This window comes from Rhinatrema bivittatum, chromosome 2, assembly GCF_901001135.1.
Source record: "Rhinatrema bivittatum chromosome 2, aRhiBiv1.1, whole genome shotgun sequence".
NCBI lineage: Eukaryota > Metazoa > Chordata > Amphibia > Gymnophiona > Rhinatrematidae > Rhinatrema > Rhinatrema bivittatum.
The window spans coordinates 623,311,007-623,337,283 of NC_042616.1; the positions used below are offsets into that span (position 1 = coordinate 623,311,007).

Consider the following 26,277-nt stretch of genomic DNA (forward strand, 5'->3'; position numbering starts at 1 on the left):
TCTCAACCCCAAATCAAAATCAATGAAATCAATCATTACCTTTTTCCTGGAGCGAAATGAAGCAGCTGTTGGATCTTGCGAGCTGTATGAAAAGCTCTGAACACCAGTAGAAAAATCAAACTGGCTCATCTCCTCACTCAGACTGCTGTCTGCCATGTATGACTGAGAAGACAAATAATGAGGCACATCTAAAAGGAAAAGGACAGAAATGATTTCTCGGTTCAGGTTCCTATTCCTCCAATTAATCAAAACCTCTAGCATGACAATAAGACAAATACTCTAAAGGACACATTGATTTACTGGCCTAACTATGCCAACATTACTCCTACAAATTATCACAGGGGAACCCCAGGGCAGAAATATGAGAAAACTGGCCCAGATGAAAGAACGAGGAAAAAAAAAGGGAAAATAAACATGCTAGGAAGACATGCTCAGTGAACAAAAACTTCTATAAAATGTACTTCAGTTAGGCTGTACATCTCTAAAAGTTCAAATTTTAATACAAAGGGGATAAAAACATATAATGAGACCTGGCATGAAATCACCATGCTGTTGTATATATACAGCATAGTTTGATTACTGAAAAAGTCATTTATTTATTTAGAAACTTTTATATACCGGTATTTGTGGGGACATCATTTAAGAGGTTTTATACATTTTCACACATTGTAAAGTTTTCAAAATGTGATTCAAATTCAACTCTTACTCAAAATTCCTGTCTCACCAAAGGTATAAATCATGTGCTGAAGATAGCCAAACTTTTTGAATAAAATTATATATTATATAATTATATATTATATATATATATATATTATATTTATTTTTTTTGGGGGGGGGAGGTGATGGGGAGCTAAGTACTTTTTCTTCCTGTTCATTTCAGCTTCCATCTGAATCAGAATCAGCTTTTATTGGGCTATGGCACCATGAGCTATTATTCACAACAACCTGAGGTGTTATTCCCCTATTTTCTCTCTCCCCCCAAGTCAATATCCAGCCTTCACAGTAACTATGACTGTCATCACACACCACAACTCCCTCCTGAACCAAGTACACAAGCACCCTAAGTCTCGCTTAGAGAATGTTAACCACTGAGCTCCATTGGAGCCTCAGCCATCTCAGGTCCCGAAATCAGCATAGCACTGCCATTAGGCCAACTCAACGTATTTTTATATTTAAACATACAAAGCTATTTCCTGTTTTGTTTTAATATACATTAAGTTAAAAAGGAGTAGATAAGAAGACTCCACTTAGTAAAATTGGTAAAACAAGGAATTTCTAAAAAATTAGCACATGCTTTACTTAAGATCAATCGATCCCAACTCCAAAAATATCCCATATATGAATTTATTTGTATTTTTATTTATTGCTCACTATGGGAAAAATTACTCCCTTTTATATAACATTACAAATAACTTTTAAAATCTGTGATGTACTCCAAAACACCAAGAGAAAGATTTTTAAGGAAAGGTTGGAACGTTTCATAAGTTTTTCAATGTCATTACCACCATGTAATGTACCAATTTTTAATCATTAACGATCCACCTCCTTCCTAGTGTTTTTTAATTTATTTTTTATGAAACATGCACCAAAGTGATTTTTTAAAAAGTTTTTTGACTATTTCCCATGTAAATTGTCCTCTTAATGGCTAAAAATTAGCCAGCTGATTTACGGGAATATCTTATTTTATGAATGCCGGCGAAAACCAATTTTTTTTCTAATGACGGGTCAACTTCTTCTGGCATAAAAACTATGCTCACAGGTGAAATATAGAAAAAAAAATGACTTATCTTAATGGCTGTCGTTATCCACCCAACAAGGCCTTGTTTCAGACCCAAGAAGGGTCTTTCCTCAGGGGATATATCTGGTGTGTTGAGCCGGATTTACATATCCATGGTCATTGAGTAAACGATTGCTGTCGCTTTTTCGGGCTGTTCATAAATTAATGCCCTTGCGCAGGCATTAATTTGTGAGTGTAAAATGTGTGGATAGGGCGCACATTTTACTTTTTGAATCCCAGGTGACTAATAGCCTCATCAATATGCATTTACATGTGATAAGCACTATTAGCTTTCAGGGGGTTTGGCCCTGCGTTTTCAAGGCGCTAAACTCCTTTCAGTACAAGGGGTAACAGACAGACATCGAAAACACGCAGCCAAACCCGTGTAACAGTGCGCACGGCCAAGCACACTTTACGGAATTGGCCCACAAGAGTTTAGGATACATCGTCAAGGTTGGTTCATGGAAATTTAACAAAAATATTTTCTATTTTAAGTGTTATCCCCTAATTAGTGATGTCTTATAGACATTTTGGACTTTTTACTGTATTTTTTAGTCTTTTTTTTTTTTTTTTTTTTACTTATATGCTTGATCAGCGTCAAACTCAATAAAAAGAGGCACAAAACTGTCCTCTACAACAACAAAAAATACAATCATTAAAGCAGGACTAAGTGAGATAGTTATCACCTTTGGCCTGGTATCAAAGTGTTGCCCATTGTCAAAGTCACTAGGGAAACCAACCCAAACTCTGAAAGTGACAGCTGCTGTGCAAGGCATAATCATTTACTCAAACCAGGCATTAATGCCTGTGTACCAATATTTTCAGCTGCACGTAAAAAAGTCCATATCACATTATAAAGTCTAAAACATAAATAAAAAAATTGGTACTTAGTTTGTGAGGACACCTCCTAGAAATTTGAATATATAATTTTCAGCAAGCCACTTGTGTGTATATTCTTACAAAAAACATTAAATCTATTTTTCTTTTGATTTTTTTTCTAGATTCAAAACATGCTTCTGTCATTGTATATCAGTACATATAACGATACAACACAAATAAGAATTCCAGTTGTCACTAATGTAATTTGAAAGTTTCCCTGTATTGCTTTCAGATTTAAGAGTTTAGAATGCCATAAATTATGAGCATAAAATTTATCGACAGATGTGTGTGTCAGGCAGTAAGCACTGCAGGCAGCTTTGAGACGCAGTGAGGCCCAAGTATTGCCAGACAATCCCCGATATTCCTAAGCTTTATCATCAAAGCTTACCAAGCAGGGATACTATACCTGACTCGCCATTCACTGCATTTCTTGCTTCCTGACGAATTGCAACATACTTTTTCTTTCGCTCCAAGGGAACCTTAAGAGAAAATGGCTCAGACTGTTAGGGTTTCTTAATTTATTTTATAAAAGACTTGATTTTATAAAAACATTTTTGCTTTGCTTTTTAGATGGATTTTATCCAAATAATTACAACATCACTAGTACTAACAGCACAATATTCCATGGTGGCCTGCCACTTAAGGGATAATTGTTGGCACTTCTATAGCACATGTGACCTAGTTTTATAGCACTTAATAAATACAAAGACTATGTATGCCACTCTTGAATTGACATGCTCAAAGAATAAGTCTGGTTAAAGAACAATGACATTTGTTTTATTTTCTGATTTCTGAGAGAGAATTTGAAGTCCCGTTTCTGGTTGCGATTGTATCTCAACTATTTATAATTCTTTGCTTTGTCTGCTTCTGAACTCTGAGGCAGGAAGAATAGGAAGAGACCAGGCAGAAGAGAAGAAAGAAGGAAAGATAGAGGAGAAGGGGACAGAAAGATAGGAAGAGATTAAAATATCCACTGCTAAAGAAAAAATGAGAAAAAAAAGACAAAAAGAAAAGGAAGGACATCAGAGAGACAGAAAAAACAATTGCAAAAGGAGCAGAAAATCAGAAAAAAAAGGCAGACACGCCAAACCAAAAACTTCAAAGGATCAAACTATTTTATTTTCTGAAAGAATATTCATTAAAAAAAATAAAAAGAGAATATTCATTAATAAAAATAAAAAGAAACTTTCAAATATATTACACAGAAGAGCAAGTGATCTTCTCAGAAGAGCTACCTCTATACAGCAGGGAAGTAAGAAAAATTGTCCTCACAAAGACCTTCAACTCATGGCTGAAAGAATGGTACAAGGAAGAAGTTTTTGGGAAGGGAAGACTTGACTTACAAATCTGCTATATTTTTTTGAAGGGGTGAATAAACATGTGGATAAAGGTGAACTGGTAGATGTAGTGTATTTGGATTTTCAGTTTGACAAAGTCCCTCATGAGAGGCTTCTAAGAAAACTAAAATGTCATGGGATAGAAGGCAAAGTTCTTTCATGGATTGCAAACTGGTTAAAAGATAGGAAACAGTAGGATTAAATGGTTAGCTTTCTCAGTGGAAAAAAATAAATAGTGGAGTGCCTCAGGGATCTGTACTTGGACCAGTGCTTTTCAAAAATTTATAAATGATCAGGAAAGGGATAAGATGAGCGAGGTGATCAAATATGCAGCTGACAAAATTATGCAGACAAGTCAAATCACATGCGGATTATGTTAAAATAAAGGAGGTCCTTGTGAGACTGGAAGACTGGGTGACCAAATGGCAGACAAAATTTAATGTGGACAAGGGCAAGGTGATGCAGATAGGGAAAAATAACCCATGCTGTTGTTACATGATGTTAGGTTCAATATTATAAGTTACTACCCAGGAAAAAGATCTGGGCATCATAGTGGATATTACATTGAAATAGTTGGCTCAGTGTGCTGTGATGGTCAAAAAAAGCAAACAATATTAGACAACATTAGGAAGGGAATGGTAAATAAAACAGAGGACGTCATAATGCCTCTGAATCGCTCCATGGTGAGACCGCACCTTGAGTACTGTGTGCAATTCTAGTTTCCGCATCAGTACTGCTTGGAGAAATTTTTAAAACTTAAAAGTACTGGGGAGAAGTAAATATTGGGGTATATTATTTAATGTGTTCGTGTGTTTTGTTTTAAATAGGTAGTCAGAAAAGCAGGCAACAAACAGATGTTTGTGTGTTTGTATTTCCCAACCCGCCCCCTAGCTCATCCTTTAATTTACAGGCAAGTGACACTTTCACATTAAAAAAATAAATAAATAAATAAATAAAATCAATCAGCCTTTTAATTTAAATTCAGAAATTCCCTACGCCTTATCAAGAGTAAGTAAATCCCTTGTAGGTCATTACCAGATTTATAGTGAATACACTAATACATTTAAAGGACCCTAACTGTACGCATTCCTACTCCCATAGCAACCTAAAACTTAACTAGGAACAGAACAAATTTAAGATGAAGGCAACAGTCCAGCAGCAAGAGGGTACCTTCCCAGTCTTTTGCATAGAGTGTTACATGTATGATTTTTTATCTGCCAGTGAGAAACTGTATGTATGCATCCGATGCAAAGAGCTCTTGTCTTTCAGAGAATGAGTGATCTCTGGAGGCTAGAGTAGCAGACCTGGAAGAGTTTGGGTACTTGAAAGGTTCTTGTGGCCTGGTTTGGCCTCTGTTGGAAACAGGATGCTGTGCTTGATGGACCCTTGGTCGGATCCAGCATGGCAATTTCTTATGTTCTTATGAGCTGAGGCAGAGAGGTATATAGATGAGACCTTCAGGGACATAGTAGCCAAGTCCCAAGTTGAGTCTGGCAGCCCTGGTGCTGCTTTGGAGGAAGAAGGTCTCATGATTGGAGAGCATCAGCCTGGTGCAGCAGGAAATGATCCTGTAGCAAGGACCTGTTCTCCAGGTGGTACATTGTCTTCTTACACTGAGGATGTCTCCCCCAGAGCTACTGCCCAGGAGGGAAGGGTTAGGGTGGCTGTCATAGCTGGTGATTCGATTATTAGGAATGTAGACAGCTCGGTGGCTGGTGGGCTTGGAGGATCGCCTGATAACATGTGTACCTGGTGCGAAGGTGGCGGACCTCACGTGTCATCTAGATAGGATTTTAGACAGTACTGGGGAGGAGCTGGCTGTCGTGATACTTGTGGGCATCAACAAAATAAGAAAATGTGGAAGGGAAGTTCAGGAAGCCAAATTTAGGCTCTTAGGTAGAAAGTTGAAATCCAGAACCTCCAGTTTAACATTCTTTGAAATGCTCCCTGTTCCATGTAAAGGTCCCCAGAGGTAGGCATATCTATGGAGTCTCAATGTGTGGATGAGACGATAGTGCAAGGAAGAGGGATTCAGTTTTGTAAAGAACTGGGGAACCTTTTGAGGAAGAGAGAGTCTTTTCCGAAGGGATGGGCTCCAAATTAACCAGGATGGAACCAGGCTGCTGGCACTAACCTTTAAAAAGGAGATAAAGCAGCTTTTAAACTTGAACAAAGGGGAAAGCAGACAGATGCTCAGCAGCGCATGGTTCGGAGGGCGGTATCTTCAAAGGATACTAATGAAGCATTAGAGTTAAGGCATCCCGACAGAGAGGTTTCAATAATAAGAAATGTAGTCCAAGTGCCTATAATTAAAAACTCCCTTGAGCTAAAAGATTCCAATTTATCCCTGATAACTGAAATGCATAATGTAAATACAAACAAAAAGCACACTTTGAAATGTTTTTATGCTAATAACAGAAATCTAAGAAGTAAGATGGGAGAATCAGAGTGTATACCAATGAATGATGACAGACAATTGGCATCTCAGAGACATGGTGGAAAGAGGATAACCAATGGGACAGTGCTATACCAGGGTACAAATATCATTGCAATGACAGAGGGGAGCATTTTGGTGGTGGGTTGGCACTTTATGTCCGAGATGGCATAGAGTCTAACAGGGTAAAAGATCCTGCATGAAAATAATGCACAATCGAATCTTTATGGGTAAAAATCCCTTGTGCATTGGGGTAGAGTATAGTGATAGGTGTATACTACTGTCCACCTGACCAAGATGGTGAGACGGACAATGAAATGCTAAAATAAATTAGGGAAGCTAACCAAATTGGTAGTGCAGTAATAATGGGAGATTTCAATTACCCCAACATTGAATGGGTAAGAAACATCAGGACAAGCTAGAGATAAAGTTCTTGGATGGAAAAAATGACAGTTTTATGGAGTAATTGGTTCAGAAACTGACAAGAGAGGGATCAATTTTAGATTTAATTATCAATGGAGCACAGGATTTGGTGAGAGAATTAACAGTGATGAGGCCGCTTGGCAACAGTGATCATAATATGATCAAATTTGAACTAATGACTAGCACTAAACTTTCAAAAGGGAAACTTTGATAAAATGAGAAAAAATAGTTAGAAAAAATTGAAATGTGCAGCTACAAAGGTAAAGTGTGCAACAGGCGTGGACATTGTTAAAAAAAAAAAAAAAAAGACCATCTTAGAAGCATGGTCCACACATGTGTATACCACACATTAAAAGTGGAAGGAAGTGTATACCACACATTAAAAGTGGAAGGAAGGCAAAATGATTACCAACATGCTTAAAAGGTGAGGTAAAAGGCTAGTTTAGCCAAAAGATCTTCATTCAAAAATTGGAAGAAGGATGCATCAGAAGAAAATAGGATAAAGCATAAGCACTGGCAAGTTAAATGTAAGACATTGATAAGACAGGCTAAGAGAGAATTTGAAAAGAAGTTGGCCACAGTAGCAAAAACTCACAATAAAAACTTTATAAATAAATCCAAAGCAGAAAGCCAACAAGGGAGTCAATTGGACTGAACAAACAAAGGGTTAAAAGGACGAGAAGATAAGGCCACCACGGAGAGATTAAACAATTGCTTTGGCGATTACTGAAGAGGATGTTGGAGAGATACCAATTCTGGAGAAGGTTTTCGTGGGTGATGTTTCAGATCAACTGAACCAAATCATGGTGAACCTGGAAGATGTGGTAGGCCTGACTGACAAACTGAAGAGTAGTAAATCACCTGGACCGGATGGTATACACCCCAGGGTTCTGAAAGAACTAAAAAATGAAATCTCAGACCTATTTCAATTAATTTCTAACTTATCATTTAAATCATTCGATGTACCTGAAGATTGGAAGATGGCCAACGTTAGCCCTGTATTTCAAAAGGGATCCGGGGAGATCCGGAAAACTACAGACTAGCGAGCCTGACTTTAGTGCCAGGAAAAATTGTGTAAACTGTTATAAAGAATAAAATCACAAAACATATCGATAGACATGGTTTGATGGGACACAGCCAACATGGATTTACCTAAGGGAAGTCTTCCCTCACAAATCTACCTTTATTTGAAAGGGTGAACAAATATGTGGACAAAGTTGAACAGGTAGATGTGGTGTATTTGGATTTTCAGAAGGCATTCAACAAAGTCCCACATTAGAAACTTCTAAGAAAACTAAAAAGTCATGGAATAGGAGGCGATGTCCTTTTTACACTACAATTTAGTTAAAAGCATGAAACAGTTTAGGATTAAATGGTCTGTTTTCACAGTGGAAAAAGGTAAAACAGTGGAGAACCTCAGGACTGATGCATTTTAATATATTTATAAATGATCTGGAAAGGCATATGACAAGTGAGGTAATCAAATTTGCGGATGACACAAAATTATGCAGAGAAATAAAATTTCAAGCGGATTTTGATGAATTGCAGGACGACATTGCAAGACTGAAAGATTGGGCTTCCAAATGGCAGATGAAATTTAACGTGGACAAGTGCAAAGTGATGCATATAGGGAAAAATAACCTTTGCTGTAGTTACACAATGTTAGGATCTATCTTAGGAGTTACCACCCAGGAAAGAGATCTAGGTGTCAGAGTAGATAATACATTGAAATTGTCAGCTCAGTGTACTGTGGTGATCAAAAAAGCAAACAGAATGTTAGGAATTATTAGGAAGGGAATGGCAAATAAAACTGAGGATGAGATATCTCTGAATCTCTCCATGGTGAGACCGCACCTTGAATACTGTGTGCAATTCTAGTCACTGCATCTCAAAAAGGATATAGTTGCACTGGAGAAAGTACAGAGAAGGGCGATCAAAATGATAAGGGGCATGGAACAGCTGCGCTAAGAGGAAAGGACAAAGAAGTTAGGGCTGTTCAGTTTGGAGAACAGAAGACTGACGGGGGCTATGATAGAAATCTACAAAATTATGAAAGGACTTGAACAAGTTAATCGGTTATTTACTCTTTCATTTAATAGAAGGACCAGGGGGCAAACCATGAAGTTAGCAAGAGGCTCATTTAAAACAAATCAAAGAAAATTCTTTTTCACTCAGCGCATAGTAAAGCTCTGGAATTCATCACCAGAGATGTGGTTACAGCAGTTAGTATAACTGGGTTTAAAAAAGGTTTGGATAAGTTCCTGGAGGAAAAATCCATAAACTGCTATTATGGTAATTATAAGCAATAGGAGCTTGTGATTTATCTAAGGTTTGGGTACTTGCCAGGTACTTGTGACTTGGATTGGCTACTGTTGGAAACAGGATACTGGGCTTGATGGACCCTTGGTCTGACCCACTATGGCATATCATATATTATGTTCATGACATGAAGTTAGCAAGTAGCACATTTAAAACAAAACAGAGAAAATTCTTTTTCATTTGAAGCACAAAAGTTCTGGAATTCATTGCCGGAGGATGTAGTATAGCTGTGTTTAAAAAAGGTTTGGATAAGTTCTAGGAGAAGTCCATAAGCTGTTAATAAAGCTGACTTAGGGAATAGCCTTTGCTATTACTGGCATTAGTAGCATGAGATCTATTTAATGTTTGGGTACTTGCCAGGATCTAGTAACTGGAATTAGCCACTATTGGAAACAAGATGCCGGGCTTGATGGACCCTCATTCTGACCCAGTACGGCAACTTCTTATGTTCTTAGGAATACAGGAACAGGAAAGATGCTGCTTGTAAGGCACTTCAATCAACCTGAGGTGGATTAGAACCTACCTGTTGCAGCATATGTTAATAACGGAAAAATCATGAATGATTTACAAGGGGCATTCCTCAGGCACCCAGAATGCATTTGAGGCTACACTTTATTTGGTACCGAAACATAAGGACAGAGACTGGACAGCAGATGTAGTCCCATTCCACAAAAGTGGAAACAAGGAGGAAGCAGGCAACTGTAGATCTATCAATCTAACATTGATAGTAGGCAAAACTCTGCAAACATTACTAAAGATAAATATAGTTCAGCATCTTGAAAGAGGTAGATTAGAGGACCACAGATAACATGGTTTCACAAAGGGAAAATCTTGTCAGACAAACTTGATTGAGATTCTTAAAGTGGTGGACCAGTGAGGTACAGTGCTTAGCTGGACTTCAATGAGGTTTTTGTTATTGTTCTTTAAAGAAGAATTCTAAGCAAACTAGCCAGCACGGGAATAGAGCAGAAAATTATTAATTGGGTGAGGATCTGGTTGAGAAACACAACTCCAGAGCGGTGGTCAATGGAGTCCATTATGATGGAGTACAGTGGGGTACTTCAGGACTTGGTCCTAGGGCCAATCCTTCCCCCATAAGTATCCATACTAGGGTTTTGCAGGATTGGGTAGGGACTAAACCCTGGTATCGAGCGTGCCATTCCTTCTAATTATCTATTGCTTGTCCTCTCAGTCTCTACACTCAGTCTAATCACAGTAAATTGTCTATAACTGATTACCAATATCTTTTTACTGCACCAATACTCTCCCGCTCTTCAAACTGTATTTTGAATCATCTTTACATCCTTACTTACAAATAATTCTTATTCTAATCTGTCAAGTGTAGTAATGTCGAATAGCTTTGTGGGAAACTTTTTAAATAAAGGGTACAATGTAATGTATTGTTACTTTTACAGATATATTTTAATCATGTACCAGTCTTGTCTGTTCCCTAGTAAAGAGGGTGGCAGGTTAATGTGATATCAGGATTTATAATTGTGCTTATTATGCTGTATTTTATTGTATGTTGTAAACCACTTCTAGACTAGTTGAGGGAGAGAAGACCTACAAATCTAAAATACAATATAATGAAACTTCAAATACAAAACAAAAAATAAAAATAATTCACCAGGTGAAAAATAATTCACAAATGATCATTTTTATTTTGGATTATATAATGTAAGGTAAGATAAAATTGTGGTGTTCAACTATGGAAGCTGCATTCATATTTGTAGAGCATTTTTAGTTAGAGATCGTATAAAACAAATTCCACTGATCTCTATAATGCATAGTGGCATAGATGATGGCAGAAGATGACCACTGGCCCATTCAGGTTGCCCCTCAGTCTGCACTACAAGAATACATCCCAGGCGCTAACCTCAGAGCACGACTGCTTATAAAATCTTTATCCTTATCCAGGATATTTGTTGTGTTCCTCATTTCTATTCCACCTTCTTAGGTATACCAGATCTGCCAATTACTTCACACCCCACCCTTCCCTTATCTATCCAAAAAGCTTTGTAATAATTTAAGTAGCTGCATACACATGGCCACTGCCTGTGTATCCAGCCTCCTAGGTCCCCTTTGTAACCTACCAGATGGGACCCAGCTATGTGAACACCTGTGTTTCTGTTAGAAACTCTAGTTATTACTGTACAAGCAGCATGCCACACAGACCTACAATTTTATTCTATCATCAGAGTCTTAAAAATCCCTTGCATAGCTTGCTGCTAGGGCAAAGGCCACGCTAGTAGCAGTAGTTATGATCTTTTTTTTGGAACAACGGTATATAAAATGTTCAAAAAAAAAATAGTTATTTTGGGCTGCAATGATATACCCCGCTGCTAGTTTAATTCCATCATTGTAGCCCAATATAATTAACTACTATTATTAGCATTACTATTGCCCCAACATCTGGCTATGTAGGGGACCTGGAAGGCCAGATGCTGGGGCAATGGCATGGTTCTGTCTGACATGCTGCAAGTACAGTAATAAAATCCCATTAAACACATACCCAATAAAAGCACACTATTTGATGCACATAAGTCAAAAACTAATTAGTGCCAAAGGTTTATCTTTAAGGAACTAACATTTTGAAAGATATCACCACAAGGAAGAGAATAGATTTAACAACTCCTAAGGTTCAAATGAAAAGGGGTAATTTATCTTAGCCTATAAAATGAGATTTAAAAAGACTGGAGATTCATGTCAAGAGCTGCCAGAACCCTCCAGCACTCAGCTAGAAAGAGTTAACAGATTTCTGTGCCATTTGCCCTATTGTCTTTACTAATAAAATTATGCTAATTGCTTTTGTACTTAAAGAAAAACATTCACAATCTTTTCACTGAAACAAAACAGAACAATGGCCATAAATAAATAAAAAATCCAAGGAGCTGCAAGTACAGTAATAATGGGAGAGCAACAACTCAGGACAGCACTGGCTATGTTTTTCATGCCTAAATATCAGTCCCTTTAAATGTCTGGGTTTCTTTTCACTGCTTGCTCTCCTTGCTACTCTGACTGTTCGAATGTAACAGCATATTCAAGGTATGTTTTATTTGGTTGAAGAATTTTGAACGATATACCATCTCCACTATTTGGTCCCTTAATTTGCATTGTTTACAATCTTTTTATTTTAGTTATTAAGAATCCCGTCAGAAGTTTACTCTCCCTCCAGACGCAGCTGGGTTCGGCGAAACACGGGTTCGTGTCGCGGGACCCTATTGAGAACTGTGTTTGTTCTGATAGATGAGCAATGGAGTTGCTGTTTTAAAAGTCAAATTAAAAGTTATTTTCTTCAAAAACCACTTGAAAGGTGGGGACTTTATTACTGTACTTGCATCTCCTTGGATGCTGATGATTTAATATTTGGAGTGCAATCCTTGGCTCCTTTCTTTGTGTTTTGCATAAATAAATATAACCATCTCTGCTTACCTCTATTTCAACAGGAAAAGTATAGCAGCGCTGTAGGTCAATCAGGTTTTCGAATATTAGCAAGTTCTGAAAAAATATATATTTTTAAATTAAAAAGTGTAGTAAATCATTTTGGTACTTGTATAATCATTTTGATTAAATCAAAATACATCACAAAATTTAAATAGTATCTTATATGCTTAGTTTTACTGCAGTTATCTTATTTTCTCACAAAAAAATCATCCTACAAAAGTAAAAATAAAATTCTCATTTGTCGTTTGTAGAATGGAAAATCAAAACTACTTACCCCATTTTCATAACTGTTTACATCATGTGCCTTTTGTGAAGTAGAAACCTTTAAACTGCCCAATATCAAACATTTTGGCATACTCAAGTCTCTCCACACAGCTACCTAAATCTCATTTAACAAACAATACCTATGCACAGACAGCCAAATCAATTCCAAAAAATTCTGACCACCTGTCAGAATACTACAAAGATCCGAGCTGCTCAAAGGCAGACAGGGATGAAAGATGTTATACTAAATATTGTTTTTTGGTGAGATCAGTGTTTACAGAAAGTCATACAATAGACCATTTCTAAGGGACCTTTCTTTTTAGTTTCTTTATTTTTCCTGGTAATTTCTCTATATTTATTATAATGAGCAAAACGTGGGATAAATGGGAAAAAATGATTTTTTTTCACACTGATTTTCTCTCATTTTTGTTTACTATAATAAGCACTAAGAAATAACCAGGAATAATAAAATAAAAACTGGGGTGTGGTTTTGTCAAATTAAAGATACCATGGGGATTTCTGCAGTTGCTCTCAAGTAAAATCACATCATACCGACTTATGTTGAATGTCTTTATGGAAACAAATGCAGACCAACCTGTAGTAAACCTGGAAAAAGGCATTCATCAGATTTCTAGATTGACAGAGCTCTGTTCTCTGCAGTAGCTACCAATGTATGGGAGAATCAAATTTAAGACAGCAATGCTCATTCATAAATTGTTAGGGAATTAGTACATCACCATGGATTTGTGCATATCGTGAATTTATAATCCACTATGAGCCACATCCTCTGGCAACAAATTCCAGAGTTTAATTGTGCGTTGAGAAGGGCAGGAGAAGAGCAAAGCTGGTGAACAATAGACAAGTGGCAGCATTTTGACATATTTGAAGTGGGCAATTACAGTAAATTAAGCAAGACAAAAACAGCATGTGAGAGGAAATGTCAGGGTGAAACAGTAGCCTTTGAGGAAATGCCACTACAGGCTGGAAACAAAAGTTGCTGAGGGATTGAATTCAGTCCATAGGTCATTAGTTAATCAGAGACCTATCATTTTGCTGAAAATATGCAGTATACTTTCAACTAATTATGGATTAAAAAACTTATAATTTTTTTTTAGCACACAACTACAATTCTTTTATCTAAAAATCTAAATATAGAAACCAAGGTCAACTGGTGGAACGGCAAATATTTACATAACCTTATCCCTCTAGGACAATGGTTCAAATGGGGATCATCTGGCTCAGTAGTAGTGAGCAAACTCATAAAAGCTTTTTGGTGCGCAGATGGATTTAATCCACTTTCCAGTTGACTGACAGAAATCAATTTCATTTAAATAATATTTTGCACCAATTGGCACCATTGGCAAAAGCACACATACTGAATGACCCTCTCATCCTATGTCATGTACACTCACATCTGAACTGGGGATCTAAGGTACTTTAGCTTTTAACTCCTGCTTAGTGAGCTATTTCTCAGATAGGTCCTGCCTCCCCCTCAGAAATCTCCCACTGGCTCTCTAGAGACAAGTACTAACTGACCAGGCTAATTATGCTTCCTATTTCTGCCAGATTCTTGCTTATTCAACAGCTTAGAAAGTTCTTGTTTCCATGTTCTTTTTCTCATGTTTCCTGTGTGTTCTTGGTTTCCTTTTTGCTCGTTTTCAACTCAATTCTGTAAGATTAGTTAGTTTCTGATTGCAATTGTGATTCTTTTTCCTCACAATACAAGAGGGAAAATTTAAAATTTAAATTACACTTATCAATAGCAGGTGTATCTGAAGCAAATATAAAAATGTTGGCAAAATTACTTTCTGGAGATAATTTCTCTTTAATATATTCTATTAAAATCTTTATTTTTAGGCTATAGACCATAAAATTATGACCCAATTTACCAAGTCTATTTTCCCCTGTAGATACAGAATGGGAAAAAAGACTTAAGAATCAGGACCTATAAGAGACCCAGAACCCTATCTGAAAGACATGCTTCTTTCCTAGCTAGAAGGATGAAGAACCAGTTGCACAGGGAACCATATCACACCCTTAAAATGGTTATAAATTAAATCTCTAGATTTGACTAGCGAAAAAAGAAATCAAGCTTAAAACGCTTTCATACAGGAATTCAATGCTAAGATCCGATGCTATTCATCAGTCAGAGCAAAAACTTTAGTATTCAAAAGTTATTTTGTCTGTTACTTTGAGTTAGTTCTATGTTAGTGTCCTGGCTGGTTGCCCTCTAAATCTAAGCTTGGCCTATTAGGAAACATTATCAGGAGTGCATGCTCATCTGTCCAAAAGGGATCTAGAGCTCTACTATGGAGAACACCACCTACTATTAAAAGACTAAAAACAAACAAAAAAAAAAACTAATAAAAATACTACAGTTTATGAAGGGAAAACATATCAATCTACTCAGATTAATTAAGGTAGCACTTTTAGAACTATATCAGCTATTTCATTATTTCTAAAACATCTTATTTTCAGGAGACAGTATAGGGAGGACTAAACATTTTACCAGATATAAACTTTTCCAAATGAAATCAACTATAAAGCTGACTGAGTTTACGTCCTATCTGATCTTGCTTCAGTTAAACCAGTGTGCTTTTATTATTCAGGTTCCATATACTGTTGATACCTCCCTTAAACCCACCTTTTCTGCTTTTTCTGTGAAGAGGAAGCCTTGGTAAAACTTAACTTCTGTAAAGATACGGCTGATGACAGCAATGGCACAGTTATAAGCAGCACAGTGGTACTGTCTCCTCTTCTCAAAGAGCTGAGTCTCACCTGCCATATTTTCAGTAAATGAATCATAACAGGACCTTTGAAAAAAACAAGAAAATGCATAAGGAATCAGTTCTTTTCAACATTTTAGTAAGCAATATTGTGGAAGGACCACTGGTAAAGATTTCTCTTTTTGTGGATGATACCAAAATCTGAAACAAGGTAGATACCCAGGAAGGGTGGTAAACATGAGGAGAGATCCAACAAAGCTTGAAAAATGGTCAGGAATCTATCAGCTAAGATTTAATGACAAAAAAATGCAGTTAAGCATTTGGGCTGCAAAAACCCAAGGGGATGAAATTCTTCAATGCATGAAATCAGATATGATCATCAACAGATCTTATGATATCAAGGTGGCCAAAAAGGTGGATAAGACAACAGCAAAAGCAAGAAAGATGCTTGGTTGCACAGAGAGAGGAATGGTCAACAGAACAAAGATGATATTTCTCCTGCAGAAGTTCCTGATGAGACCTCACTTGAAATACTGTGAACAGTTCTGGACACTGCACCTTCAAAAGGCTATAAACTGGAAGGAGTCAGTCCAGATGGTGGCTACTAAAATGGTCGGTCTTCACTGTAAAACATACGGGGATTGATTTAAAAATCTAAACATATATACCCTACAGGAAAGACGAGATAGGAGAGGTGACAAAAAATGTATATACCTCCAAGTTTTCCATGCACCTCTTTCAAAGGAAAGGTAACTCTAGAATGAGGGGGGTAAACTCAGGGGTAATCTAAGAAAATCTTTGTTTACAGAGATGATAGTGGATGCATGGAATAGCCTTCCAGTGGAGATAAGGATAGTATCTGAATTGAAGAAAGCATGGGGCAAGGACAGGGGATCTCTGAGGAGTGGCAGGGATTGTAAGGCTGGTCAGTTAGTGTGGATGGGCTGACTAGACAGGCCATATGGTCTTTCTGCCATCACGTTTCTATGGTATCTAAGTTTCAAGTTTCTTGTTCCTGGTTAAAAGCAGACAATATGGAATATGTTTGTAAAGGTGATACGCCAGGCTGTTACTCACTTCAAACAGTAAAGGTCAGTGGGGGAGGGGAAGAAATGAAATGGTTTTCAATGCCCTTTTACACCTGTGTGTGGACAAAGAGGCTGTTCAGGAGCTGAGGGACATTCATGTCCCTTGTTTTAGTCCATGAAGTTGTGAGAGGAAAAGCTGAAAGTGGAGAGGATATTGGGCAAGGTACTGGTTCCCAGAAGAAGTGTGCTAAGACAAAGAGATGAAAGTAGCCATTTGCTGTACTGGAAGTCAGAGTTCGATTTAAGGCTTCTTCAAAGAGGTTTTGGACTGCAGCTTTGCTGATTGTAATCTCTAACTTTAGATTTTGAGCAGGGGCATCCTTGTTTATTATATAAAAGATAAGGTGAGGAAAATAAATCCTTAACTTGAAGTACAGAACTTTACTATTTTGAACACTATTGCTGAGGAAGTGGTAGGGATGGTAAAGATGATCATTTGGGTGGCTGGACAGACGAGTTAGCAAAAAAGACCATATGGCCTATCATGCAGCTATATTTCTATAGCAATCAAGAAGGTACAATGCCCAATAGCTGTTCCTGATATTCCCAACAGGAAGTTCACAAAACTTCAACTTCTAAGCCCATATTTCCCTTGAAATCCATAGGCAAACATTTTATAAAAACACATTTTATTGCAAGGCAACACTGCAACATAGCTAGATAAACTAGCCTGGAGTGCTGCTTTAAACAAACAGTTTACCACTAAACAAAATCTATAATCTTACTTGACTAATGTCTTGGTAAGTTCATTTCCTTCTGTATTTGAAGAGCCATGGAAAGCTCGGTTGATTCGAGAGTCTTTGGCGTAAATATCCTCTTTTGGTAATCGAGAATACATCACTTCCAACATCTTGAAATAGCCCATTTTCTTGGTGATTTGGGTATCAAATACCAGCTCATTGAACTTTATATAATATATAAAATGGGAATATTAATGTTAACCCAAAACTTTCAGCTTTTAGAGAGACCATCACTTGGCTATATTAGTTAATATTCTTTCTACTATGTCCTAAATTTAAATAAAAACATTTTTATCCAAATAAAAATATATAATATATTGCTTGGTTATCATTCTAAAAGATAATCATTACTGTGAATAAAAAAATACAAATATTTATGAGATGAATGCCCTTTAGAGAAAAGCAAGTATAACAAATGTCTCAGAAATAAACTCAAGGATAAGTTCACTTAAGGAAATGTGAACGTACCCTTATATAATTCTTTAAATAGGAATTATAGTGGTTGCTCTTATGTCATACAGAGTAATTATTAACCTGTAACTACTCCCTGAAGACAGCTATTTAATAAAATCATACTGATGGACAGTCCTACAACTTTCATGGAGGCTGTATGTCACTAGATCAGGGCTTCCCAAACCTGTCTGGTGATCACACAGCCAGTCAGTTATTCAGGATATCCACAATAAATACGCATGAGATCATTTTGAAAATACTGGGTCTGAAATGCATGCAAATTCATTGTGAATATCCTGAAGAGCAGACTGGCTGCGGAATCACCCACAGTAGGTGATACAAAGCTGTTTGAAACTAACCTGTCCTTTGGCCATTTTTAAATCGTATGGAAAAGAAGGAAAAACACACAAGTCTCATAAAGGGGTGATTGCTCATCAAATACCAAGAGGAAGGGGGAGCAGAAACAAAGTAAGCAAATGCTGTTTAGTCACTTCAAAGCAGATTATATTCAGGTACTGTAGGAATTTCTCTTTCCCCAGCAGGTTTACAGTCTAAGATTGGACCTGAGGCAGTGGAGAATGAAGTGACTTGTTCAAGGTCACAAGAATCAACAACACTTTGAACCCCGGCTGCCATGGTTCGCAGCCCACTGCTCTAACCGCTAAACCTCTCCTTTCTCAAAATATAGATCTAAATTGTTAACAGCATAGGTAGATAGAAATTTTATGATTTGTTTCTTCCTATAGAGACATAACATGGGAATCACTTGAACAGTGGCTTTATTTCTCCTTTATTAGGTTCAGATTCTTTAGTTCCAAGACAACAAATCCTCTTGTCTGTGTGGACACCTTGAAATACTAGGAATAAAATTCCCGCCCCCTTTGCACTTTATGCCTCAAAAAAGCAGACTGGTTTCTTGACTTCATAATGAGAAGACAAACATTTTCAGTGGTTCATCTGTAAATGCAGATATGTAAATAGCAGAACTGTGCTAAAAAGATTACAATAATATACTCACAATAAAACAATAACACATACAACCATTAAAACCCATACCATTATCGCAATAGGCTACATTACAGTAAGTGCAACATGCACTAAAGGAAAAATGCCTCTCGATATCCTCTCTTTTTTAAATAAGGTATAATCCTGCATCAGTTTCAACCCTGATGGAGTTGACCCTGTAATTGAAAAAGCTCTCTTACGGGTCTCCTAGAGATGCGCATCTCTAACAGTAGCAACCGATAATAAATTTAGATCAGCTGAACACAGCATATTCCTCATTAAAAAACATCAATTAAATATGAGGGGGCCATTCTCCTGCAAACATTTATATATAATTAAAATTTCATCCATTGGCTAATAAGTAGCCAGTATAATCCATTCAGTACCAGAGAGATGTGAGCACAAGCTCCACCACAGCATTTAATAAGAGTTTTAGCATTTTAAGATGCCACTGGGGAAGTCCCAACATATAAAGAATTACAGTAATCCACCACAGATAACACAAATGGTCGCAAAGTTGCCTGAAAATCTGCCCTACAGGGAATATATATATTTTTTATATTTATAAACATTTTGTATAAACAGAATATAAACAAATTCAGCACATGACAGGCAACCATAATGCTGAACACGAATACAAAGAGAAAAAGAAAACATTTTGATAATAAACAAAAAACAAACAATAATTCCCTAACAACTTTATTTTCTAAGCATTTTTCCCCACAGACACGGAATGAGAGAAAAGCCTTAGTAAACTGGACCCTAAATCAGCAAAATCACAAAAGCATCTCTTCCGTAAAACAAGGATGAAGAACCCCATCCTTCCCACATGATGCCTATAAATCTGGTCCAAATGCAACAAAAAAGATAGATCATTGGAATGCATAGCAGTGCCCAAACAGGATGGTATTTATGAAGAAAAAAAAAAAAGGGGGGGGGGGAATTGGCCCTGGGAGGCAAGAAAAAAGATCATGCAGTCATCTTGAATTCTGCCCTCCAGCACCCAACAAAATAAATTTTAATCATTGCACAAGCCTCCAAGCCAGTTTTGATGACAGTCTTTACCTGCAGTTTCAGCGAAAAATGGAAATCTAGCACCATTCCCAAATCTCTGACAGTTTCAGAGAACGAAACATCAACACCAAAAAACAGATGAAGCAACAGGTATGGATTCGAAAACTAGAAATCATTTTGATTTGGCTTGATTTCCCACTTGTTCTCCCTCATGCTCCATTATTTGAGGTAAGGAGTTAGAAATAAAAAAATAAGTAGCTGCATAGCATAAGCATATACTTTAAAGATTACTCCCATGTCTGATATAATCTTACAGAGTGAATATAAATAAATATTAAATAGACTTGCACATTATGGGGACCCTTGTGGAACTCTAGACATTATGATTCTTCTCCATGCAGATTGTTGCATCTTCACTCATACTTGCTGGCACTGGTCAGTAAAAAATGACAAACCATGAAGGCCTCTTTTACAAATTACAAGAAACCTGGCACTGGGAGTAATGAGAATCCTGTAGTATTTGAGAAGCTCCAACCTTCCATTATCAAGGTAATTAAGGAACTAGGCAGAACTCTGGCTATTTGCTCTGAAATCATTCAAATATCTAAAGCCACTGATTTGGTGGCATTGTAAACCTATGGATTACTGGCTTTACCTTTCTTGAGATTTCAAGGCCTTATTTCTGCTGGGTAAACAAAGAAAAAGATTCTTTGTCAGGAAAGCTCTTTTTTGGAAATGATTTCTTTAAGACAGTAAAGAAACAGATGACTCAGAGAGCATGGAGAATAATATCACGGTGTTGTCCTTGGTTAAGGTCACCTTCACAATCTCTAAAGCTATTTCTTCTGGTTTATCATAAGTTCCAGGCATAGTCTTCAACTTTCATATGAAGCCCTGACACTCACAATTATGAATGCTTATGAACAGCAGTCCTAGTTATATTCTCTTTTGCCGTCAGATTTTACAGATACTCATTAATTCCATCAACGAAGCACTAAGGTTAATCATGACTATACCAGGTATGACTAGAAATGTATCTGGAAAACAAACTAAAACAATTAGTGATATTGCATAAAGACAGACAAGGCAACTCTTAGCACTATGAGGCCAGCATTAAGAAATCCATTTACCTATTTGCCTTTGGACTGCTTTGTTGGGTGAGAAATCATCTTCTTTGGCAACAACTGGAAACCCAGAAACTCAGGCAGCCTCTTTGGCCATGATCAGGTTCCCACAGGAAGAGCAGGTAGCATCAATGGCCCCGATTAAGGTCCCAGAGGAGCAGATAGAAACTTTGGCCTCAGTTGGGACATGGAAAAAGAGGTCTGCATTGAGGGGGTGGGGGAGCACAGATGAAGCAACAGGCATGGGGGGGAGGGATCAGTAAACAGTGAAGGGTTGGGAAAAGAAGAAGAAAGATGACTGCACCTGTGTAGGTGTGGAGAGGCAATGAAACAAAAAATGTTGCATGAGGGGAAAATGGAGTAGGAGAAGTGCACTTGCCAGGGGAAAAAAAATGTACTTACAATGTACTCACATTACTTACCCATACCAAAATAAATTATGGGGGGTGGTAGGAGTACCTGGCGAATGCCTTTTGTGCCTACCAAATGTTTCAAAACATGCTATAGGGTACCACCTCTATATCAGAGTCCTGTGGAAGAGGTAAGACACAGTCAAGCAATAAGGCCTCTGCTTTCTTTTCAATTCATATAGTCCTCCACTACTTTGATTCACTTCACTTCTCGGCAAATTACAAGTCCATGTTTCTAACTGTTCTCAGACATGCAACCGAATCCCGAGCCAACAGATCTGTCTTTAAATCACAGAACTTTTTCGTGTTTCCAGGTTAGCTTGGAATTTGGACTTGTATCTTTCCATAATGTAGGACTAGAGCTTATTCTAGTACAATCACTCGGCTCGAAGGCATACCCTCAAGTGAATCTCACATTTACCAACATAATGGTCCTGCTCCAGACTTCTGTAGAAGATGGAAAGACGACTTCTGTATTCACTAGCAGCCGGCATTGAAACTGCTGGCCCACACTGATAACATCAAACACAAAGAAAACTGAATCTGAACGAAATCCTGAACTGAATAAAAATTACTGATAAAAAAAAAAGAATCTTTCTTGCTGTGCAACACAAGGCAAAAAAAGACTGACAATTGGCTAAACACAAATAAAAAAAAAAAAAAAGTTGGAAAAGTCCATAAGTTAACCTGAGATCAAAGGGGTCAGAAAAAAAAAATGGTACATAATTGTAGCTAAAAAGCCAAGCTCTGAAGAAAAATTCCCTCCAGCAAAGCAGCTAAAAGAACTCAGGCAGCAGGTTTACAGAATGAATAGAATGATATTGAACGGCATGTAACTCCCATAACTGGAGAAGAAGACTGAGTTATATAACAAATCAGTGTGGCTTGTTTAAAGTACTAATTGGAGTAGCCACCTAGTGGATTACAGCAGTGGGATGAGATCCAGGCTTCAAATCCCACTGCTGCTCCTTGTGACTTTGGGCAAGTCACTTCACTCTACATTGCCTCAATTTGCAATCCCTCTGGGGATAGGAAAAGCGTATAGTACCTGGATGTAATCCGCTTTGAAGTGCCTGAAAAGTGGAATATAAACCAAAATACATTTATAAAAATAATTTCTGAAGAATCTTAGGTAAAATAGGTTTATAGTAACTCTGAAATCTCATCAGGTTGTGGCAATAAGATTTGTGCACAATTGCTTTTAAGTTTACACATTGGTTGATGCCATCCCACCCCAACATCTTATAACAAAAGATTAAACACAACAAACTTTAATAATGATCTTTCAGGGTATCTTTGCCCCTCAGTTCAATTAAATCTTCAATTATGCAAGAAAAACATACCTCTAATATAGCCTTGTGAAAACTGCATAGTTAACAACCTACTTTAGAAATACTGGGCATATTGCTTATGCTCCTTCAATTAAGTTATTACATTAATCAAAAATACATTCTAGAAAAACAAACAGATCTAGCTAATTTTATAAAATACTTACAGCAGATGGAATTGTGTTTAGATTACTAACCTTTTAAATTAATTTAGCCTCATCTTGCATGGTTATTTGCTATATATTATTAGCTGCTTTGTTCACTTAGGTGTAAACGCATGTTAAAAGTTAATCAAATCAAATCAAATTCGGTACAGACAATGCATCTTCTGTCTGAATTCTCCATTTGATATCTTCATGCTGAATTATCTGCACTGTGTGCAGACTGAAGTAAAAATGAAGTTTACCTTTGTAAATCTGCCCTTTAGTGTGTCCATGGCGTGGACTATGATTTTACAGAAAAACTCTTTCAAAGCATCCAAACTACAGTGCCACATAAGAATGAGAAGGGAGTCGTCCACAATAGCTTCTCGAGTGGTATTTGACCAAAGGTCTTCATTCTTGAACATGTTGTGAACAGTTTCTAGTAGAGCCACCTGTCTATCACAACTGCCTCTGAAAGGGATAAAAAGTTATACTGTGTGGGGGAGCAAAAGCTAAAACTTACCAGTTTTTTAACCTACTAAAATGTAAACTATAAAGGCGAGTCATATTTGTTAATAGATCTCTAAAGCTATTCTGTTGTTTAACACATGATAATTAGAGCAGAGCATTCTATAGGCCTGCTACTGTTCATTTTCATTGCTTTTGGCTCTATAAACCTAATATCAGTCTCAGGCAAATATGTGATTTACATAAACAGTTCCGCTTTCATACCACTTTTTAAACTTATTCCCCTTCCCACTGAAATCAAACTGCAGAGCTTACTGTCTCTGTCCTTGTCACCTCCTCTGGTAGTTACTAGTTATTATTATAAAGCGCTTTCCATTTTTGTATTTATGAAATATACCTAAAATGTAATCCATGTTTAATTTCAAATACAGGTAAAAAAAAAATCAATTTTTATAAACCAACTAATACCAGGAAATAGAGGATTTTTTTGTTATTTTTTTTTTCAACCACTGAAATTAGACAAAGAAGTTACAAAAAGTTAAAGAGAATATAATTAAAATTCTCTTGGAACTTAAATACAAACTCATAAGGACATTTTGCTACAACTGCTACTGAAGAATTTACTGATGTTCAGCAGAGATGGAAAAACAACAATTTGCTGCATATAGTTCACTAACAAAAAAATATAAAATTTCCCATTCTCCTGCTTCATGTGACCAGCCAGAATGAGCATAACATGTTGCCTTTTGAGATACCAGACAGATTAAACACTTTAAATAATACAACATAATAATATAAGATATGCCAAAATAAGATATACGAAGGTCCATCAAGCCCACCATCATGTCTCTGGGTCACAAGTACCCAGCAGATCCCATAAAATAGACCTATTTCTGGTTATTTGCGCTCCCTGGGATAGTAATAGCTTTCTTTCAGGAGCTAGTCTAAACCTCTTTTAAACACAGCTATGCCAGTCACCTTGATCACATCCTCTGGCAGCAGATTTCCACAGCATGATTGTGCACGGAGTAAAAATATGCACTTTCTGTGAGTTGTTTTTATATCTCCTGGTTGTTAGTTTCAAGGAGTGCAACCTTCTTTTAGTATTATTTCAAACCTAACCTGCATAGCCTTGTCATCACAGGGGAGCAATTTCATTCCCTTTATAATTTTTATTGCCTTCCTCTGCATCTTTCTATTTCCGCTATCTCTTTTTTGAGATGGAGCAGCCAAAACTGCACACAATACTCTAGGATGCGGTCATCTCATGGATCAATACAGAAGCAATGATATTTTCCATTTTATTCCCCACTCCTTTTCAAATAATTCCTAACATTCTATTTGTTTTTTTGACCGCTGCCACACATTGAGCTAAAGATTTCAATGTACTCTCCACAAGAAATCCAGGGTCCTTTCCCTGAGTAGCGACTCCCAAAGCAGAATCTAGCACTGGGTGTTTGTAGTTGGAATTATTTTCTGTGTGCATCACTTTGCACTTTTCCACATTAAATGTCATCTGCCATTCAGATATCCAGTCTCAGTCTCACATCCGCTGCTGTTTTAACTTTGAATAAATTTTGTGTCATCTGTAAATCTGATCACCTCACCTTTTCCCTTTTGCAGATCATTTATGAATATGATAAATAGCACAGGTCCCAGTACTGATCCCATTGGTTCTCCACTACTGATCTTTCTCTATATGGAAACTGACCATTTAGTACTACCCCTCCATTTACGGCCTCTTAACTAGCTTCAATTCCACAGCAGGACACTGCCTCCTATCCCATGACTTTATAATTTCCTGAGGAGCTTCTAAAGGGGGATCTTGGTCAAATGCCTTTTGAAAATCCAAATACACTATCAACCGGATCAACTTTATCTACATGTTTATTTACACCTTCAAAAAAATCTATAAGATTTTTAAGGTAGACTTCTCTTTGCTAAAGCCATGTTGATTCTTCCCCATTAAGCCATGTCTTTCTATATGGCCAGTGATTTTTGCTTTAAGAACAGCTTCTACTATTTTGCCCAGCACTAATGTCAGGCTCATTGGTCTATAGTTTCCTGGATTACCTGGGTACTTGCCAGGTTCTTATGGCCTGGATTGGCCACTGTTGGAAACAGGATGCTGGGCTTGATGGACCCTTGGTCTGACCCAGTATGGCATGTTCTTATGTTCTTACCCCTAGAGCCCATTTTAAAAATCAGCATCACATTGGCCATCTTCCAGTCTTCGGGTATTGTGGCTGTTTTAAATAAGTTAGATATTACTAGCAGCAGATTTTCAATTTTCAGTTTTAATTCTTGTAGAACTCTGGGGTGAATGCCATCCAGTCCGGGTGATATATTAATTTTTAGCTTGGCAATCTGATCTATTACATCCAACTGATCTATTTAGTTACACAGAATCTCCACCATTAAAGAATGTAACATCCTCAGTGTAAAGACAGAGGTATTCCTGGGGGAATTCTGAACAAAAAAAATTAAAAATTCTGCGCACAAAAACTTAAAATTCTGCAAACTTTATATTGGTCAAAATAACACAATTTACATGACAGACTTTAAGTAATTACATTTTAAATTAATACAGAAAAAAGTTATTTCTTAGAGATGCAGAATTTTAAATATTTTGAGCAGAATTTCCCTAGAAATTCACTGTAAGAGTGTTCCTTCCACTTGCTCTCCCTACTCCCCTGGCCACTTTGCCCTCTCAGGCCCCAACTCTTCCACCTGCCAGTATCTCTCCCCTCCACCTCTAGGCTCAACCTCTTCCACTTATCGCCAGTCCCAGAGTTTGACCCCATTCTCAGTACTGCCCCTCACACAGGCTCCCTCTGTCCCTCCCTCTCTCACATAGATGCTACCTCTCTCTAGTACACATACACACACCCTCATACAGGC

At 37.3% G+C, this 26,277-nt stretch overlaps 1 protein-coding gene across 2 annotated transcripts in view; it reads right to left on the bottom strand.

The window, feature by feature from the left end:
• PRKDC (protein kinase, DNA-activated, catalytic subunit) overlaps positions 1-26,277 on the bottom strand; it is a 683,602-nt gene that overhangs the window by 297,287 nt on the left and 360,038 nt on the right. For both annotated transcript variants that reach the window (XM_029591248.1, XM_029591249.1), the window contains exons 41-46: positions 23,172-23,379; positions 17,417-17,595; positions 15,522-15,690; positions 12,602-12,667; positions 3,063-3,135; positions 40-188 (exon numbers count right to left, since the gene is read on the bottom strand). In XM_029591248.1, the coding sequence (XP_029447108.1) occupies positions 40-188; positions 3,063-3,135; positions 12,602-12,667; positions 15,522-15,690; positions 17,417-17,595; positions 23,172-23,379 (844 nt within the window). The remainder of the gene's footprint in view (positions 1-39; positions 189-3,062; positions 3,136-12,601; positions 12,668-15,521; positions 15,691-17,416; positions 17,596-23,171; positions 23,380-26,277) is intronic.